The following is a 21033-nucleotide window of genomic DNA, read 5'->3' on the forward strand; positions in this document are numbered from 1 at the left end:
ACGTCTCGGCGTGGAATGATATCCACCTAACATTTCAGAAAATAGCACAGTTGGAACAAAATGGCTAATATTCTAAGTGGAAAGGATGTTTCAGAGTAATACAAGCTGTGCTTTATTCATTGATACTGTTGTCATTGTCTGTTAAAAATCTTAGCGTGAAATTTTATCTGTAATCCGAATTTACTCGATGATTTGTAAAAGTAAAATAGGGTGAGCATTGCGAGTTCCAAGCATCACCCTTATACTTTAACAAATTCTAGCGATATCGCTACTGATCTGATATTATCAAAATGGAGCTTTACATGTATTATGTGATTAAAATATGAATTTGTGACCCAGTTTTATGCTATTTATTGAGAAAATACCCATTAAAAACGATTTTCTGTGATTGAGCCAGAAATCACCATGGATCGGAGATAATTCACCATGCATGAGACTAACGGTATATTGAACCGGGAAAATGTCCTGCCTTTATCGTGGTGGCCCTTTAAATACCAGACATGCTTTTAAATTGGTGACATGAATTTATTTTTAGGATTCATTCAAAAATAAACTCTATTTTAATTTGATCACAAATGTGGAGGGATTTTAGTTGCATCACTTTGCCTTAAATAGGACAGGCCATGCAATGCCTTGTAATATGGCAACTTCGTCTTGGTCTCCGGGTTATCATCTTCTAGTGAAGAAATAAAGAGAGCCAACTTCTAGTTGTCATATATTGATAACTTGTATTTTCACTGAATATGTGGAGTTTGTATTTTTTTTTAAAACTTCTACAAAAACATCTCTCAGTTGGGTTTTATACATAGAGGATATTCAATGTTTTGTAGACAAATATGGAATTTATTTCACGAGTGGGACAGGATTTTTTTTATATTTTCACGAGTGCAAAGCACGAGTGAAAATATAAAAAAAAAAATCTTGTCTCACAAGTGAAATAAATTCCATATTCATCTTCAAAACATTGAATTTTCTTTTTATTACATTTTCTAAGATTTTCCTTTTGCCTCTGTCTTTTCGTAACACTGTGTCATAGGCTGTGACGTCATAGTTGATAGCTAAGTGATTGCGAGATTGAAAAACGTTGTAAACATGGATTTTTAATGACATATTTGGAAAAACTTTGCAGTATAATTATTAGTTTCTGTCAGGATGGCTCATTAACTCATAACAGGCTGGGGATTTTTTTTAAACACTATTTGTGAAGGGAAGGAAAATGGTAAGTTTTGCCGCACTTCTGATATTCTCACACTGTGAGAATACCATTTTGATATCCTTTCACACTGTGTCAGAATATCACTTTTATTCAGTAAATAAATTACAGTATTTCACTGTTGAAAATGTAATAAATGTATTTCTATGTGAAAAGGAAAGTAGTTATCCATGCATCAGAAAGTGTTGCATGAATGGTTAAATTATGTATGGTGCATGGTGAAATAATTAACATAATAGTAAAAAAAAAACACCTTTCAGAAATTTTAGTGAATACAAACTTTGAAATGAATTTTTTTTAATAAAATTATCAATCATTTGCAAAATTCATGCAAGATAGACTCGTTCCCTTGAAGTCTAGTGAAAGAAAAACAACTCTTTGAAACTTTTGAAACTTTTATTTTCACTAAAGCCCCAAAAATTTGCAAAATCAAAAAAAAATCTGGTTACTGCCCTTTGATAATGTCATATAGGTTACTCCCCTTTGATAATGTCATATATGATGTTACTTCAAGGCCATTCTAGCGGTATTCTTATGTTCACGTGATAATAAAAATATGCATCATTAAATCAGCCTCTTTAAGAAGGATACAAGTCATAACACAAAGACATTCAGATTGGATGCACGTTTATTGATTAAAATTGTCTGAAGCAAGGCATGTGTCTGATGCATGGTGAACTCGCCCTATAATTGAGAAAAGAAATCAGAAAATGTTTTAATTATGTAATGTTGGTTATAATATAAGATGATTATTTAATTTGAAGGGAAATAAGAGCAAAACTCAAGTCAGATATTGAAAGCTACAAGAAGATTAAACCCGGTTTTCTACCAGGACTAGCTGTTGTACAGGTCAGGAGTTGCCCTGGACCCTCCCTATCATGGAATACTTTTACTGATGCACCATAAAAACCATTGCATTAAATACAAAACATTAAAATATTCATATTCTTGATTAAAAATCTTAAAAATTCATGTTCCTTTAAAAATATATTTTTAGCTGTATGCATAATATGAATCTGAAAGCTAATGGTGTTCCACTTAAGTACTTTATGATTACAGTATTGGCTCTTTCCTTACTTATATATATGTATAAAATATTTTTACTGTCATGAATAGACCAAAATGTTATTTGTTTAACTTTTAAGGTAGGGGATAGAGAAGATTCTAATGTGTACATTAAGCAGAAGCTCAAAAATGCAGAAACAGTTGGAGTAAATGCCACCCATGCCAAACTTCCACAGACAGCTACACAGACAGAGGTTTACTTCATTGTCTTGTCTTTAGTATTTTGACATTTAAAAAAAATGTATGAATGAAATCCAGATTGCAAATCAACACTTTTTTTTAAGGTTCTTCAAACTGTGGAGAAATTTAACACTGATCCAAGTATACATGGAATTGTTGTTCAGGTGAGTTTAATACCTGTCTATTTTACTGTTTACATCTGAATGCAATATTGAAATATTCTTTGATGAAATTATAAATAAATATAGATACCTATACTCTTCTTCTTCTTCTTAGAAGTCAAAAATGAACATCAAATTTTATTCATACCAAGGATCAGGACCAACCTTTCACATTGATTTTCTGTTATTTAAAAAATATACAGTTGAACTTTTGTGTCTCAAACACTGATATCTTGAATACCATGGATATGTTGAAGTGGATTGGAAGTCGCAACCACTTATTCTTTAAGTATTTGCTCCTTGATATTTCGAATACTAGGATATCTCAAAGTTTTTTCTTGGTCCCATTGAGCTTGAGATAACAAGGTTTGACTATATATATAAAACAACATTATTTCAGTTGCCCTTGGATTCTGTAAATGAAATAGATTCACACTTGGTCACCAATGCCATTAAACCAGAGAAGGATGTTGACGGGTAAGTTATAAGAACAAAAGTGAATAGATATAAAACATTTTGTGATACATGTACATGTATATGAATGAAGTTATGAATTCATAAACTAAAGCTATAAGGTGATAGTTGCCCGTGTGGTGCAGTGGTTAGAGCATTTGCTCTAGAGTCCACAAGTAAGAAAATGATCCTTATGTTGTGGGTTTGAATCCCACTGCGGGACATGGAGACCAGACCCTGATTTGAGACTGTATAAACCGAGGTCCCGTATCCCAGTAGTTGCTGGCATGAAAGAGATCCCTCACTGTTCAAGGCCTTAAGTGCCGAGTACAGGTCTGAATTTGCAGCCCTCCACCGGCAATTGGTGGTGTCTAAAAATGAGTGAAAAATTTTCAAAAGGGATGTTAAACAAACAAACAAAAAATAAAAACTGATAGAAAATATTTACATTTCCAACTCTTTTTTTCTGTGATAATTCTTTGAAAGTTAGGTGTGTTGATTTCTCGATTACTTAAATTGAATTGCCATTGAAAGTTTGAGTACCTAATCCGTATGTCAATCTCTCATGACTGTCTTTATATCTGATGTCAGTGGGCAGGGACTATGGAAATTAACGTGGAATGCCTTGTGTATTTTAAATCTATTAGACAGCATTTTTTGTTTAATTTTACACTTTTATTTCAGTCACATATAAATTAATGTAAATATAAGGAATCATTGTCTAGTTTGTTGGTATGCCAGGGACATCAACAACCGTTGGAAAGGTGGGATAATAATGTAAAACAGGCTGTTATCCCATGTTTCCAACTGTCATTGATGCCCTGGCATACCCAACAAACTAGGCAGTGATTCCTTAAATAAATGTTAGTAAAATGCATGTAGGGTGTACCATGATCTTACGTGTTTTAGATATACATGTAGATCTGGAATATGCAATTTCAGTTGACTGTTGTAACTCTTTCTGTGATGAAGGTATGTTTAGTACTTTCAGAGAATTTGAAGAAAATAAATAAGCAGGCTGTCAACATGGAAGATGAAAAAAAAGGAAAGAAAGAAAAAATGCTTAATAAATGCTTAATGAGGCAGAGTTACAGGCTTGTGCAAAAATGGAGTTGAAATGTGGAAGACTGTCCACTTTAAAATTCTAAAACTGATAATCTATTTACAATCTGCTCTTTAAAGTACACAATGCCCACAATCAATATTTAATGGTTATGATATCCTAAACCAATCTTGGAGTATTTGCATCTCAGAAATTGCATGTTTCAATTTTGCTGCTTCTTAATTATTATGAGTGCAAAAATTTCAAACAATGATGAACTTCATTAAGCATTGAATGAAATACTTCCAGATAAAAATCTTTTAATTTTTGTAGAAATATTTTATAGTCAGTATGATATATTAATCAATAATGCTTTACTTGCATATTACCAATCATGTCATTCCTAACCAACTTAAACCTTTCTCATTTGTTAACATTTTTTACCTCATGTTGCCTTTTACTTGAACCACAGAAAATAAAACAAATGGAAAAAAATGACACAAAAACAGTAAAATTGCAAGAAAGTTAATTAAAATTGAATTATATTTGTCCCCATTAAAACCATTTGACTTTTTCCATGCCACACACCTATAATCACTAAGTATAACTGGTAATTCTGTTTTAGACTACATGAGTCCAATGCTGGAAAACTGGCCAGAGGTGACCTTCAGGAGTGTATATTTCCTTGTACTCCAAGGGGATGTCTAGAGCTTATTAAAAAATCTGGTGAGTGTACTCACCTCGGAATTTACTTATTCTAAGTAGGGTTGTTTACTTTCAGTAGAATTAAAGCCCTGGAGGTTGAAGTATTTTTTTTTTTAAACTTTGCTATTGTCAGGGGCTTCAAAAGTATTGTACATGTATTGACCTTTTTTTATTTATCAAAAGTGACTGAAAAAAAACTTCTATTGTCCATGAATCTTAAAAAAAAAAACTAGGTGAAATAATTGTTGTAATTTTCACTAGGTGTGTCGGTGGCGGGTAAAACTGCCGTGGTTCTGGGGCGCAGTAAGATTGTAGGGTCCCCTATGGCAGACCTCTTAAAATGGAACCATGCTACCGTGACAGTGTGCCACTCCAAGACACAGAATCTGCCAGATATTGTAAGCTAGCTGAGCCTATTTTTTTATCCAGATGAATTTTTTTCAATAATCAGTAACAGAAATGAAAGGTGTTTACATGGTTGCTTTCCAACAACATCTACTTTATTGTAAATCACTTTCACTTCTTCTGATTTAATTTTTATGATACCAAAATTACTGTATGTGTACTTAAAAAAGCAGGCTTCATATTTTAGCGACTTTGGCGCAGACAACAATGCGCTAATTCATGAATACCACTAAGAAATCATTTGTAAATACAATATACGCTACAGACATATATAGCACTAATTCATGATTTTGCCAACAACTCCATACCTAGTGATTATGCTAAATTTTGAATACACCAATTTATGTACACGTACAGTATTACAGAATTTATTAAGAAAGCATAGTTTTTTGTGCACCCTCTATAAGATGAGTTAGAAGAGTTACTTTGCATTATAATGCATTGCAGATCTATCTATACAACCTTTCACATAAATGAAAATTTCATCATTAATTGTGTTTTATAGTAATAAAATATTGACACAATGGTTCCACTGTTAAAGGTGAAAACAGCAGACATTTTAGTGGCTGCCGTGGGAAAAGCAGAGTTTGTGAAAGGGGATTGGGTGAAACCTGGAGCTGTCGTCATAGATTGTGGCATCAATTCCATTCCAGGTAATCATCTCCCCTTATTTCTCTCATTTCTCAGTTATTTAAAAAAAATAAAAATTAAATATTCAAATTTGTCAAGATCATCTATATCTTTGAAGATGACACAAAGAAGTCTGGGAAACGTTTGGTCGGTGATGTGGCCTTTGAGGAGGTTAAAAGTGTTGCCTCCTGGATCACCCCTGTCCCTGGGGGTGTGGGACCAATGACTGTGGCTATGTTACTGCAGAACACTTTTGAGCAGGCCAAGAGAATGGTGGAGAGATCAGGGGTACTTCAAGAATACTGTGATCTTTCCTTATCTACAGTTTTTTTCCCAAGACGATGTCAGAATTATTAGGTTTAATGTGAAAATATGCTTTCAATTTAGATTAACATTTTCTTTCTTCATTTTTCCCAATACATGTATCTATTGATACATGTACATATACATGTATATGAGTTCCATACTATGTACAATGTACATTACATACATGTATCCTTTTTTTCAGGGTAATGGTGTGTGGAATTTACAGTTGCTGCCCTTGAACTGCAAAACTCCAGTTCCAAGGTCAGAGGTCAAAGTTTAAATCAGCTACATCTACTGCATTGATTCAGAATTTGAAACTTTATCTGGCATTTCACTTACCAATGATCATGAGATAACCCAGATTTATACATTGTATGTATTTTAACTTAATTAATAGTGACCTTGAAGTTGCCCAGTCACAGACTCCAAAGAATGTGGAACTTATAGCAAAGGAGATTGCCCTCCTCCCACAAGAGGTGGACTTGTATGGGAAGAAGAAAGCCAAAGTCTCCTTGGATGTCCTCAAAAGGCTACAGGGACAGAAAGATGGCAGATACATTGTTGTTACAGGGTATAGTACTATCTGAGATTATTCTCCATTTATTTTCTACATAGGATGTGTATATGTATTACATTTTTAACTTTGTCAAAATCACAATGATATAAGTGCATCATTCTTTGCTGTTAGACTTTTGAAAAAAAAATAAAATAAAAAAATAACATTTTTTTGCCAAAAATGTCTTCACTCAACTTCAAGATATTTAATGTATTAAACTACTTTTTTTGCAGTATAACACCAACACCACTTGGTGAGGGCAAAAGTACAACCACCATTGGTCTGGCTCAGGCATTAGGAGCAGCACTGAAGAAGAATGTGTTTGCTTGTGTCAGGCAGCCTTCCCAGGGGCCAACATTTGGCATTAAAGGTATAAATATATACCTGTCATATATTTAAGTAAAGAGATAAAGTATAAAGTGATTATTGAAAGATTTTAGAAAGTATTGCAAAGTAAAAATAAACAATCTCATTTATCTTCATTAAATATTAATATGGGATAAGGTCTTATATCTTTTTACCATGCAATGCTGTCTGAAATCTGTTTGTAATTTTAAATATTATATTTATCCCTTTATTAATATATAATGAAGATAAATGAGACTGTCTACTTTTACTTTGCAATACTTTTTATAATCCACCTATAATCACTAAATTTTTATCTGTGAAGAAAGAAATTAAAGGAATTTATTGTTTTTTGTGTGACCATATTTTACCATACTCTGTTTTAATTACTAGGTGGCGCTGCAGGTGGGGGGTATTCACAGGTCATTCCAATGGAGGAGTTCAACTTGCATCTGACAGGAGATATTCATGCCATCACAGCAGCCAATAATCTATTGGCAGCTCAGATTGAGGCTCGTATGTTTCATGAGAGCACACAGAAAGACGAGGACTTGTATCGCAGACTTGTTCCCGATAACAAAGGAAAACGTGCCTTCTCCAAAATCCAGCTTTCCAGGCTACAGGTACAGTTGATGAATAACATAGTTTGTTGTAAATTAAGAAAGTTAGAAAAATTGATTGTTTTTGTTTATTGTTAATAGTAGGAAGCACTGTGCAGAAAAAAAATATTCAATTAACCAATTGAGTTGCTCCCCTTAATAGAAACTTGGAATTGCCAAAACAGACCCTAATGAACTAACCCCAGAAGAAATCAACAAGTTTGTGCGGCTTGACCTTGATCCAGCCACCATTACATGGCAGAGAGGTAAATCCACGTGCTATTGTAGATACTTATATATACACAAAGATCTTGATATCTCAAACCCAATGGAACTGAGAAAAGAAAAAAAAACTTGAGATATTGAGGTTCAAATGCAAAAAAAAGTGACTGGAACTCAAATAATTCACTTCGATATATCCATGTATTTGAAATCCATGAAATTCGAGATAATGAAGTTTAACTGTATTCTCGTAGGAAAGAACTGAAAAAAATATCATTATTTTACTGGGTATTATTGTTTTTGATCTGGAAATTACTTCCTTCATGTGTGATAAAGTGAATCCCCATTTAGGTAAAAATCTGTAGGTAATTATTTATTTAAATTATGTTCAACTGTATCCACCATTGTCATGCCATTACTGAAAATATTCTTCTAATTGTTGTAACATAATCCTTTGTTTGCTAACAATAACTATGATTTTAAGAATGGCATGATGCTTCAGGTATTATTTTGTGACATTTTTATTTCCCAACATCATGCATCCCCAAAACTCTGTAATATCTTATCATAAAATATATATTGATTTCATTTGGTCTATTTCATCATTTAATCTACCTCAAAAAAGCAATATTCATGCTACCTCTTGTATTTGGTGAATAACTGTATTGTTCTTCATCTTTGCAGCATGTACTTGTTGTTTACAATACATGATGCATATGTATACTTATGTTAATACTTCTAATATTTTCAGTGATGGATACAAATGACCGGTTCCTGAGAAAAATAACAGTTGGTCAAGGGCCACTGGAGAAAGGTCACACCCGAGAGGTATTGTTTAATAAATCTGATTTTGTGGTATATAAGTTAGAATTGTAAAGAACTGTAAAAATGGAATCAAGCAGAACTTGGATTATGTTTACAGATTGTGTAGATCAATCTGTTGTTGATAAAATGGAAAACTTTTTCCTTAAGATATTTCATTGGAGTTGAGTAATATACAGTTGAACTTCGGTATCTTGAACACTGATATCTCGAATACCATGGATATGTCGAAGTGATTTGGAAGTCCCAACATCTTATTCTTTATGCATTTTACCCTCGATATCTCGAATCATCAAATATCTCGAAGTTTTTTTCTTGGTCCTATGGAGTTCTAGATAACGAGGTTTGACTGTATAATATTGCTACAAGTGTTTTAAATTCAAAAAATTTGAGTGAAATACCTGAATAAAATGGAACCTTTGTAAAATTTTCAGTGTCAGTTTGATATCACTGTAGCCAGTGAAATCATGGCAATCCTTGCACTGACAACAGGCCTGCAAGACATGAGAGAGAGGCTAGGGAAAATGGTGGTAGGAACCAGCAAAGCAGGGGTACCAGTCACAGCAGATGACTTGGTATGTATTCATGATTCCCTCGCAAGCATAAGCAATGACATCATCTGAGGATGGATCACTGAATATGCACATGCAGAGAGTACATATTCATGATCGCACCTGACAATGTATGATGTACAACTGCACATTGAATATTTTGCTTATATATATCAGAGCTGGGTCAAAAGTAAAATGTGCAGTTTACTGGCATATGATTATTTTCTTCCAGGGTGTAAGTGGGGCATTAGCTGTATTGATGAAGGATGCCATCCGACCAAATCTTATGCAAACACTGGAGGTGAGTATTTAAGGTGAAGTAGGGTGAATTCATCATGCATCAGACACATACATGTATTGTAAATCACTTTTTATTTGCAAGAAACTTTGTTTTCACATAATTACAGGAGACTTTCTTCTAGTAAAAATTTCATTCTTGCATTTAATTCTATTCATAAAGATCATATAGCAATAAGCAAAATTCCTGAAAATTTTGTCTCACTTATAAATACCAAAAACAATTTCGAGAAAGTAAGGTGTTGTGTAAATTTGGTGATTTACATAACCATGTATTTGACTAGCATCATATGTAATTAATAATATATTAGATATTATTTTTACAAGAGTGTAATTTTCATTGATAAAATATTTTAGTAAGTACAAGTGTTTAAGAAAATTTTGATCAATTATCAAATCAAATTGGAACGTCTTTTTGATTCATAGTAAAAAATGATTGGAGAGTATATAATTTAACTTAATAATTTCATTCAAATAAATAAATCTAAAATTAGTTTAATTTTTGTAATACTGTTCTAGTTTAAAATCATAAATGGCATGTTTTCTTTAGGCTTTAATTACTAAGTAAATGATACAACTCAAGTTCAAGTACTAATAGATGCAGTTATAAACAGAAAGGATTGGTTTAAAATGATAAACACTTCTGAACGTCTGACTGCATTGCCCAGGGTAAGGGTACATATGTAGCTCTCAGTCTCCGTTTCGTCAGCCATTTTCATGACTGAAATTTAAAGTTATCTTCCCTTCTAGAAATTATAAAATGCATAGAAATGGCACAAAATGGATTTGTTTGCTGCGAATTAAAATTCTGTCAATCTTTCGGTAGCACTCTACCGACAATTTTAGATAGTCTGCGACTATCATTTAACCTCTAGTGAGTACACTTTATTGTCGCAACACCTTATTTTTGCGAGATTGTTGAAGATTCTATATCTTAACACATCATTAAATACTATAATAGTTCAAATTGAATAAGCTCATATGAATTAATTTTAAGTGCATTTAGAATGTCTGATCCATTTTAGGCTTACTCTTCTGATCTTTGGGTTCAAATATCTATTTTCTTTTTCCATGTTACTTTATTCATTTATTAAAAAATTACCTTTAAAGGATGATGTGCCAAAACTACTTTCTGCGGCCCCTTTTTCTACGACGAATTATATTTATTCTGCAACGATTTTGATAGTTTTCAAACAAAAGTGAATAAATATGATGCCTTTTGAATAGTTTCAATAGTTGCAACATATTTTAATTATGAGGATTACTGCATTATTTATGATTATTTAGACCCCATGAGAGCAAAATTCGGCCTGGTTTGTGACAATAGGATCTTTTATGAAAACAGAATAGGCGGGTCTTAGTACAATAGAGGGGTATGCATGTCCGAGGAATCTACCTTATATGGCTGTTGTTATTATTTCGCACATAGTCGCTTACCGAGAACAATTCTCCAATCCGATGACTGGACGATGAAACATGCTGGTTTACTACATGTTTACATTTTATCACAGACACGTGGCTTAGGTCAATTTACACATTATCTCTACTACATTTCAAACTTTTAATGGTCAACAGAGACTTTTTATACATGATAATACGTATGGAGCCTCATTGTTTACCGTTTTGGGTCGAGAAATTCACAATGAAACATGTATTCCCTGATTCTCGGGAATACATGTAGCCATTTGCCCAAAGACACTTAATTCACAAAACTATGAAATTTACAATGTATATTTTAAAAAAAATTTGTTTGTAATTATGAGCAGGGAAATTGTAGATTCGTGTCTAATCTGTGATTCAAATGAATAAAAAAAATGTTTATTGGAAAACAAGAAAAAAATTATGACTTTTTCCAAGCATTAAATTCCTTAGAATTTTTGTAGTATTCACTCTTAATGCAACTCATTTAGCTGATTGGTCGGTTAGAAAGTCACGGCGGTGCCTCGATTAACATATAAATTTTTTCTTATGTCAGAAAAAATTGTTTCGTTGATCTGTTCATAATGGGGAAGAGCAGCCAGATTTTACAATGTTTTAAACACATTTGAGCACAGTTAAGTACAATTTTCTCCTTTTACATATAGGTAGATTTCAATAAAATACAGCGACCATCCAAAGGACTAAAATGTACCTAATTGCACTCGTATATGTCAAGGGCTTCAAAGAGTGGGGCAGGACCAAAATTCAATGGGAATAGGATGTAAACATGGTACCCCTACTCAAAATAAAGATAAATATCTTCCAAATTATGTTTCTATTTTCAGTAAAAGTAGTATTCCATGATGGTACACATATCAGTGATTAAGTGGATGCAAAAATTAGAGTAAAATTTAGATATTTTATTTTTTGTCAATTTAACGGGGGCCGTATGGCACATCATCCTTTGTAGTTTACATTTCTTAAAAAGAATAACCACTCTTATTATGCTATAAGGGAAGAGGAACTATCTGATTCCATGCTGAAATCCAGCTATTGATATGTGACCAAGTTATTCTGTTGACTATACTCATTAAAATACATACAATGTATTCATTTGTTGTTATATATAGGGAACTCCAGTCTTTGTACATGCAGGACCTTTTGCCAATATTGCTCATGGAAATTCATCAATCATTGCAGACAAAATAGCTCTTAAACTTGTGGGAGAAAATGGATTTGTTGGTAATGAATTATTGCCGATTTCATGTGTTTGTTATACATATACACTATACAATAAAATCTGTTCTCAGATAAAACTTTTCTTAGTAAAAATCAGCTAAAATTAAATCAACTTTCAAAATGCAAAGGGTTTTCACCAATGTAGCTTTTTATGTATCGTAATGTATCGTATATGTTATAGACTTGATTATGTTAGGATGTAAACGGTAATGCTTTCTATAGTGTATATTAAAGAACAAGGTTCACTTAGGGCCTTTTTTGGCCCTGTGAATTTCAGAAAAACTGAAACTGCTTGGTTTTAGTTGGCAATGCATTAAATATCATTTAGACCTTTGATGACTACGTATCTATCAAAAATGACGTAATTTTCTGACTAGTAATGCATTATGACGTCACAAAATGCGTCATTTTCCACATATCCTGAAAAACTCTACAAATACAGCCAATTTTTAAAGCTATTTTTCGATATTTAATATAGAGCGCAACCTCTGATCTAAAATATGCAACTATTAAATGATTTCTGGGGATTACAAAACATGTTTTATTTTTTAGATCAGAGGGTGCGCTCATATTATTTCTCTTCTGTGAAAGTACTCAAATATACTTGTTTTCCTTAAAATTCAAGAACAATGCAATTCCATGAACCCTGTTTTCCAATACCTTGGCTTTAAGGAGAAAATTTTCAATAGGAAAAGAAAGCACTAAGTCTCTACTTTATCTTGATGTATAAAATGGAACATAAAGTGTTAGTCAATAAATTGGAATATCTACAGGGCCATTTTATGCGTAAAGTGAACCTAGCTCTTTCCTTCTTTTCTATCATTCTTTTTTTAAAAACATCTTTATGATGTCAAATCATCAAAATATGTAGTTTTTGCAGTACCATATAGAGCAATACCTACAAATTTATGCATATTGTTATGCTTATTTTCAGTAACTGAGGCCGGTTTTGGTGCTGACATTGGAATGGAGAAATTCTTCAACATCAAGTGCAGGACCTCTGGGCTGGTCCCCAATGCTGTGGTGCTGGTGGCGACAGTGAGAGCACTCAAAATGCATGGGGGTGGCCCCACAGTCACTGCAGGAGTACCACTGCCCAAAGCTTACACAGAAGAGGTCAGTTTGTCCTAGCTGTGTGAAGGTTTAATATTAGTCACTGCTTTCATCTATAGTGAAAAAGTCATAAGCTGTTGTAAAATATGCAAAGTAATAAAACCATTAATTGCAAGAAAAATATATATATTTAAGACTTGAGAGGAATTTATTAAAATTACCTGTAAAAAGCAATGAACTTGATATTAAATTTAGCTGCCTTTTGCTTTTGGTATGTGATGAATTATAATTTTCACATTACATGGAGATAGTATATTGTATAGGCTTTGAGATAAATTGAGAACATACATGTAAAACATGTTTTCTTTCTCATTGTACAAAAAGAATCTTGAGCTTCTGGAGAAAGGTTGTTCAAATCTGAGAAAGCAGATAGAAAATGCCAACAAATTTGGAGTGCCAGTTGTTGTGGCCATTAATTCATTTGTGTGAGTATAGGTCACCTGCTAGAGTTTGCTCCCTTTAGAATGTAAACTTTATACCTTAAATTAAGAAAGAATGACCTTCTGTACCATTATATGCAACCACTTTCTGCATTGTTGATGTTTATGCCTACAGCACTGATTCCCCAGCTGAAGTAGAGCTGGTGAAATCGTTTGCCAAGAAGAATGGAGCATACAATGCTGTGATTTGCAGTCATTGGGCAAAAGGTGGCGCTGGTGCTGCAGACCTAGCAAAAGCTGTGGAGACAGCCACCAGTCAACCAAGCAACTTCAGGTTCCTCTATGATGTCAAGGTAACTGTTCAAAATTGTACTTTTAATGGACTGAAAATAATTATACAGAGAAACTTGTTTTACCTGACATGCACTGGGAGAAAAATTTTGTATCGGAATAAACAGGATGCCAGATTGCACAGTGTGAAGAACATGGAAAATAGTTAAATGGAAAAAAAATAAAAGTTGGAATTCACAGTGAAATGGATTGCACAGGTGTCAGATTAGACAGTTTTCATGGTATAGGTATTGAATTTGCAAAGTAAGGACACCTTTGCTTCCATCTTGTTTGCATAGTCACAAAATTTTCCATTCTGCAAGTAAAACAATCACATGTATCATTGTATGCTAAATTTTGGTCCTCTTGAGTATTTAGTTTTCATTTATTTTGCTTAATTCTGATTGAAGCTTTCAGTTGCTGTGATACAATGTACTTGTATCAGACAGTAACAAGATTGCTTAGATTACATGTTAGGAATAACACATGTATTGAGGGTTACAATGTTTGGTGGTTGTATTACTAATAAAGCTAGGATCTTCCCTTAATAAACAAGATATCCTTGAGGACAAATATATAACATTTATATTTATACATATATATAAATGCAGGTGTTTCCTATTTACTTTGTACTAAAAAAATGTGATTTTTTTTTCTGAATGCAGTTAACAATAGAGGAGAAGATAGAGACAATCTGTAAAGAGATTTACGGGGCTGACGGGATCGAGGTGCTGCCTCTGGCACAGGAGCAGATTAACAGATATAAGAGCCAGGTAAAATGTTAACTACAGTAATTTTATGAAATGATGATGTCAACTATCTGCAGAACCATTCAGAAATAATTTTAATTCTTCATTCATTTTTTTTTTAGATTTTGCTTGTAAAGTCTCTTTATAAGATACAGCAGAAAGTTGTGTTTTAAATTTTTTTTTACCAAAGTTTTGCATCATATCTAGTATAGTTATGGAAAAATTCTGTTTCAAGGGATATTTGACTATTTGTTGAGCTGATCGATGTTTAGCTTTGGCAGGAGTTTTGAAGTCTTGAATCCCATTAATTAGTTATTCTTTGATAGCAATTAATTATGATATGAGCCTTATCAAACTCCTCCTTATTTGGAATATGTCTGTTGTTTGTTTTTCAGGGCTTTAATGATTTGCCAATTTGCATGGCCAAAACTCACTTATCCTTATCACATGACCCTACCAGGAAAGGAGAACCAAAAGGGTTTGTGGTTCCAATCCGAGAAGTTAGAGCCAGTATTGGAGCAGGCTTTATTTTCCCACTCCTTGGAACGGTAAGAAATTTGAAAAATTAATTATAAATTTTAAAGTGTTTTAGCTGTTATCAAAGTTCTGTGCTGGTGTGTACATTGTACTTTGGAAATACAGTGAAATACAATGAAGAGTTCACACTTCAGTTTGCTTCCTGTTAGTGAGGATATAGATTCAAAAAGTGCATGAAACCTGGAATTTGTTTGCTTTATATTTTGATTTACATCCCATTTCAGTAATCTGTCAGTTCTTAGAATGTCACATATTGTGACCCAAAAAATTCCCGTACATTGAGAAATATTTCAACATTGATGTTTTTGAATAATAATTAACCATGAAAATGAATTAAGCATTTTGTTTTATTTTTGAGTTTTAAAAAAGTTCAAATGATTTTGTTATGATATATAAATAAGAGGCCAATGGGCCACAATGCTCACCTGAGTATCTTTGGCTCTGCTGTTCTTCAGATTTCCTCTTTAAGTTTCACATTTTCTAACCCAGTGGTTATTGAGAGTAAGATTTTTTAAAGTTATTTTCCTTATATTTCAGTGTAAAACCTTGATTCCCTATTGTGGCCCCACCCTACCCCTATTGGGCCATGATTTGAACAATTTAGAATCTTCACTACCTCAGGAAGCTTCCACATAAGTTTCAGCTTTTCTGGCCCAGTGGTTCTTGGGAAGAAGATTTTTAAAAATTTTCAGTATATATATTTCAATATAAAACCTGGATTCCCTATTGTGGCAAGACCCTACCCTTGGGGATCTTAACAATTTAGAATCTTACTCTACCCTAGGATGCTTCCACATAAGTTTCAGCTTCTCTGGTCCAGTGGTTCTTGAGAAGAAAATTTTTAAAGATCGTCCCTATATTGTGACCCCATCTTACCCCTGGGAGTCATGCTTTTAACAATTTAGAATCTACACTGCCTCAGGATGCTTCCACATAAGTTTCAGCTTTTCTGGCCTAGTGGTTCATGAGAAGAAGATTTTAAAAGATTTTCCCTATATATTTCAAGGTAAAACTTGGATTCCCTATTGTGGCCCCTCCCTACCCCCTGGGTCATAATTTGAGTAATTTAGAATCAGCAGTACCCCAGAATGCTTCCACATAAGTTTCAGCTTTTCTGGCCCAATCGTTCTTGAAAAGAAGATTTTTTAATGACCCTACCCTGTTTTTGTCTTTTCTTATCTCCCCTTATAAGGGGGCTAGGCCCTTCATTTTTACAATTTTAACTCCCCTTTGTCTAAGGATGCTTTGTACCAATTTTGATTAAAATTGGTCTAGTGGTTCTTTAGAAGAAGTTGAAAATGTAAAAAGTTTACAGACGGACGGACAGACAAACGGACTTCGGACAATGGGTGATCAGAAAAGGTCACTTGAGCTTTCAGCTCACTTGAGCTAAATATTTTTTTGTATAAATTTATTTTTAAAGTTAAATAATGTAGAAAATTTTATTGAATGATATAGCTTGGTTATTGTTTCAAAGAACAAGTCTCAAAACTTTTTGAATACAGTACTTAAATATATACATGTAGTATATTGAGTGTTTGACCAAGTAGTGAGAGATTCCCCTCTAACTTTTCAACTAAACACATGAGTCTCAAACTGTATCAAGGAGACACCCTTTATTTAGGCATTTATCAATTAGCATTTTATATGAATAACTGTCATACTGGGTAGACTGTGAACTACATGTACATGTAGAATTCTTTTAGAATTATTTTATTTGTGTCAGTGTTTGTGGATAACCAAAATTTTGCCGATTCTTGAGTACTCATACTGGGTAACTCATATATATGGAAGATTTAATCACCTGATTCATGGTCATAGTTATCATTCATAGGGATCTAAATTCATTGGAAAGGGTCACCCACAAAATCCATGAACATTGTTCCCCCATGAATACTGATGATTCCACAGTATACTATATGGGAAAATTTGCATACCTCCCCCCCCCCCCCCCCCCTTCCCTTTGAAAATTACTTCTGAAAGATAAAAGGGTACTTAAGTATATAGGAAAAATAACACAGTGTTTTTAATTTCACTGTTCATGATTCATCAGTTTTCTACAAAATCAAATTCAGAATGAATATAAAAGTTATTAGACTACACATAACATATCTGTCACATGGCTAACACCTATAGAGTGAAATTAAAACCATCATGATTTGTACCTTCATAACAAATTATTAAATTTTAGCACTGTGGAATTAAAAGATCCAAAAAAATATTACAAACCCAGTTACATTCAAACCTCTGTATCTTGAACTCAATGGAATCAAGAGAAAAAAAAGATATCAGAGGGTTTGAGATATCGAGGGTAAAATACTTTTTTAAAAAGAGCTTGGGACTTCAAAATCACTTTGACATATTTGTGGAGATACCGGTTTTCAAGATACCAAAATTCATGTGTACATGCATTTTATTTTTTCATAAACAAATGCCCTCATGGTAATCATGATTTTGAAGGGAAAAAATCCCCCACCCCCTTTTAGCTCTCTTCCCCACCAATATATCTCTATTTATTATGTATCTGAAGATACATAGATGATATTTTAAATATTTATTCAGTTTTTAAGACACTGGTTCAAGATTCACTCCTCCATATATTTAATGACTTTGACCATACCAGAGCTACCCTCCCCAACCCAGAGATCATCCTTAGCAGACACACTGATACTGAAAGGCTCCTTCAAACCAAAACTGTCAATTATCTTCACAAAGTGTCCATCTTGATCAATGATATGAATACAGTTATTAGATCTGTCTGCAACCAGAATTTGACTCTTGCTGTCAGAGGCAAGATCCATTGGTTTAAATGTGTTTTTCACTGCACTATTTCCACTGTAGGTGAATCGTAAGCTCCCAGTCTTGTCTGTCACCAACACCTTTTGCAAGGTGACCTCTGTGACACAAATATCAAGGTTTCTGTTTTCGGCCAAGAAATAGGGCAAGCGAAATAAGATGTTGCCATCAGAATCTTGCTGAATTTCAGATATGAGTTTGGTTCCAGCGTATCGAACAACCTTTCCTTCAGTTTTACTCGAATTTGTCATACCAATAAGCAATTGATTGCACACTGTGCTACATATGGATCTTAGATTCCAGTCTTGGACTCGGAACAGACACACACATTCACCATCCTTGATGGTATTTACACTGTGATCTTCGAGATAAATCAATTCACGCTGGCTGGTTATCGTCATGCATACAGGAACTTGCCTGGAGATAACTTTCTGAATCATTGTACCCTGAAGGTCAACAAATTTCAGAAGACGGTCATAAAATCCACACATCCATACAGTCTTTTCTCCATGGCACCTCAGTCTTCTGACCCCTTTTCGGTATTTGCTCTGAAAAGAGGCCAGTAGAACTGGATTTTTGTGAATCTTGATTGTATATCCAGGGATATTAATTGTTTTAGAATTTCCTAACTTGCCAATAAGTTCAACAAGTTGATGAAGCAGTGTTGTGTGTTGTTCAAAATTTCCAGGATTGATTTCAGCCAAAGGGGGAATTTTTCTAAAATTTTCAACAGAAGATCTGTATGCAAAAAGTCTGTTAAAGTCAAGAGAATTTATGATTTGTCTATTCTCTTCAATAGTTCCTTTGATGTCTGCCAATGGAACCGACAGGGATGCATGGCACTGATTTAGGGTTTCGAGATCTTTTTCTTTCATCTTCTGAATCTCTTCTTTGTGGTGCACTATTGCAAATTCTAAGTGCTTGTGCCATTCAAGACCTATCTGACACATGGTGTTTGCTGTATCCTCATATTTCTTTGTTGATTCTTCAATTCTTTTGATCATTTGGGACCCGTTCTTCTCATATTCTGGGATCATATTTTTTTCCAAGTAAGCAGTGTCCCTCAGTATTTTCTCTCTTAGTAATGCATAGGTACCACAAATTCCGGTGATGTCATGATTTTTATGTAGTCCCTCAGACAAACACTGCGAACAGAATGGACCATTGCACTCATTACAGAAAATCTCACACTTATTATCCAAGTGCAACACACAAATAGGTCTCATGAAATCTTTGTTAGATTTGTACCTGGCAATATCATGGAGACAAGAGACGGATGACGTCTCTATGTGCTTACTGACACAAGAACTACACAAGCGCATGGCGCAGGTTTTACAGAACATTTCAGCGACCACATCATCTTCACAGCAGAAATCACATCGCAGAATGTCTTGAGCAGCAACAACGGTTGCTGAGAAGTCCAGTCCTTGGGCAGCCACTATGACAACATTTTTAGGTGGTTCAAACAATTCAACGATATCCTTGCATTCAGGGATATCTGGTGAATCATCATTTTCATTTGCTTCTGCAATCATTTTTGTTTCTGTCTCACATTCTAAACTAGGGTTAGGAATATTGGATGTTCGAGATATAGTTTGAACATTTCCCATTATTTTAATCTTCCTGCATAAATTTCCTACAAAATAGTTTTTCCTGGTATGAATGACTATTTTCCTGAACATATGTTTCAATGTATTGATTCTCAAGTATCTGTAGATGTATTATATACCCAATCCTTTATTTTTTGCTAGAAAAATTTGCATAAGTTGTTAAATTTCTAAAACTTCTAGCAAAATTTTTTTACAATTTTTGAGGAAAATGACACGATTTGCATATGATTTAATTTACCTAAATCCTGGAGAGGATATCTGTGTGGCTTGATTAAAAAACATATTTCAGATTTCACAAATGCGTGGCGTTTTGTCATGTTTATATCTTTCCTCCTACTCATTAGAATTTCTGTTTACCAAATTAATGCAACATGACATGACTAGAGAAAAACTGATTTACTTCTTGTATGTATCCGTCTTCCTACTTAGGAGGAATTCTCATTACCATTTTAATGTGAAATGACCTCACAGAAAAGCTGCATTACATCATGCACGGGTCTTTCTGGCTTCATATTGTGGACAAGTCCTCTTTTTCCAGAGGGGTCCTCTTCAGCCAAGTTTACCATGTAATTTAACAATTAACATTAAACACCCCCCCCCCCCCTTGCTAGATCAACCCAGGTATAAAATGTTTACAGTAAAACTTGTCTAATCTGGGCATCACTGGTTCCAGAAAAATTGGCTGGATTAGAGCACATTCCGGATAAGACATCATTTTAAACAATGAAATTTACTGAAAGGGACTTAAAGTTTATAAGATCATATTAGGGAAGATTTCGGAATACACAACATCCCGATTAGACAAGTTTCACTGTATTTTGTTTCTCACTTCAGCAATTAAAATATATTTCATTGTGTATTTTTCAATTCCATGGTTATCAATTCGAGGAATTTTCCAGTGACCAGCAAAAACTTTTTTGTTAATTCTTTTGCTTGTGTAAATATCGGCTTGAAACAAATAAATACATGTACTGGTAATAATTAGAAATTGATGCAAAATTGTCCTTAAAAAGAAATGATGAATAGTTACTTTGAGAGACTTGGCAAATAAAATCTGTGGATTTTTTTTTGGAGAGGGGGTAGAAAAAACAGGTGTCTCACCACTTCTTCCATACCATGACCTTGACCTTTAAGTCAATGTTACATACCCTTAAAGATTAGCCACAAAATACTTATTAAGTTTGAATTTTAGCCAAGGGTTCCAAAGCTATACACAAAACACAATACATACAAAGGGACACAGTTTTGTGACAGACAACAGATGGTCTGAAAGTGGGGGAAAATCCATTTTCCATATTTGTTCATGTA

General features: G+C 33.7%; 2 protein-coding genes across 2 annotated transcripts in view; one reads left to right on the forward strand and one right to left on the reverse strand.

Moving 5' to 3' along the window:
* Window positions 1-21033, forward strand: part of LOC133171916 (C-1-tetrahydrofolate synthase, cytoplasmic-like) — a 21889-nt gene continuing 856 nt past the window's right edge. Inside the window, exons 1-23 of the mRNA XM_061306712.1 lie at window positions 1-95; window positions 1978-2062; window positions 2359-2472; window positions 2563-2622; window positions 3020-3096; window positions 4740-4840; window positions 5081-5217; window positions 5766-5877; window positions 5973-6142; window positions 6363-6421; window positions 6558-6731; window positions 6950-7086; window positions 7455-7684; window positions 7824-7926; window positions 8634-8710; window positions 9139-9279; window positions 9488-9556; window positions 12102-12213; window positions 13145-13326; window positions 13648-13748; window positions 13879-14056; window positions 14699-14806; window positions 15178-15330. Coding sequence (XP_061162696.1) covers window positions 61-95; window positions 1978-2062; window positions 2359-2472; window positions 2563-2622; window positions 3020-3096; window positions 4740-4840; window positions 5081-5217; window positions 5766-5877; window positions 5973-6142; window positions 6363-6421; window positions 6558-6731; window positions 6950-7086; window positions 7455-7684; window positions 7824-7926; window positions 8634-8710; window positions 9139-9279; window positions 9488-9556; window positions 12102-12213; window positions 13145-13326; window positions 13648-13748; window positions 13879-14056; window positions 14699-14806; window positions 15178-15330 — 2715 coding nt within the window. The 5' untranslated portion in view covers window positions 1-60. The remainder of the gene's footprint in view (window positions 96-1977; window positions 2063-2358; window positions 2473-2562; window positions 2623-3019; window positions 3097-4739; window positions 4841-5080; window positions 5218-5765; window positions 5878-5972; window positions 6143-6362; window positions 6422-6557; window positions 6732-6949; window positions 7087-7454; window positions 7685-7823; window positions 7927-8633; window positions 8711-9138; window positions 9280-9487; window positions 9557-12101; window positions 12214-13144; window positions 13327-13647; window positions 13749-13878; window positions 14057-14698; window positions 14807-15177; window positions 15331-21033) is intronic.
* The window catches only part of LOC133171937 (uncharacterized), an 11863-nt gene continuing 8598 nt past the window's right edge, over window positions 17769-21033 (reverse strand). Inside the window, exon 8 of the mRNA XM_061306732.1 lies at window positions 17769-19734. Within this exon, the coding sequence (XP_061162716.1) occupies window positions 17905-19734 (1830 nt within the window). The 3' untranslated portion in view covers window positions 17769-17904. The remainder of the gene's footprint in view (window positions 19735-21033) is intronic.

This window comes from Saccostrea echinata, unplaced genomic scaffold (assembly GCF_033153115.1).
Source record: "Saccostrea echinata isolate AGI-Se365-2 ecotype Australia unplaced genomic scaffold, CSIRO_AGI_Sech_v1 ptg000002l, whole genome shotgun sequence".
Taxonomy (NCBI): Eukaryota; Metazoa; Mollusca; class Bivalvia; order Ostreida; family Ostreidae; genus Saccostrea; species Saccostrea echinata.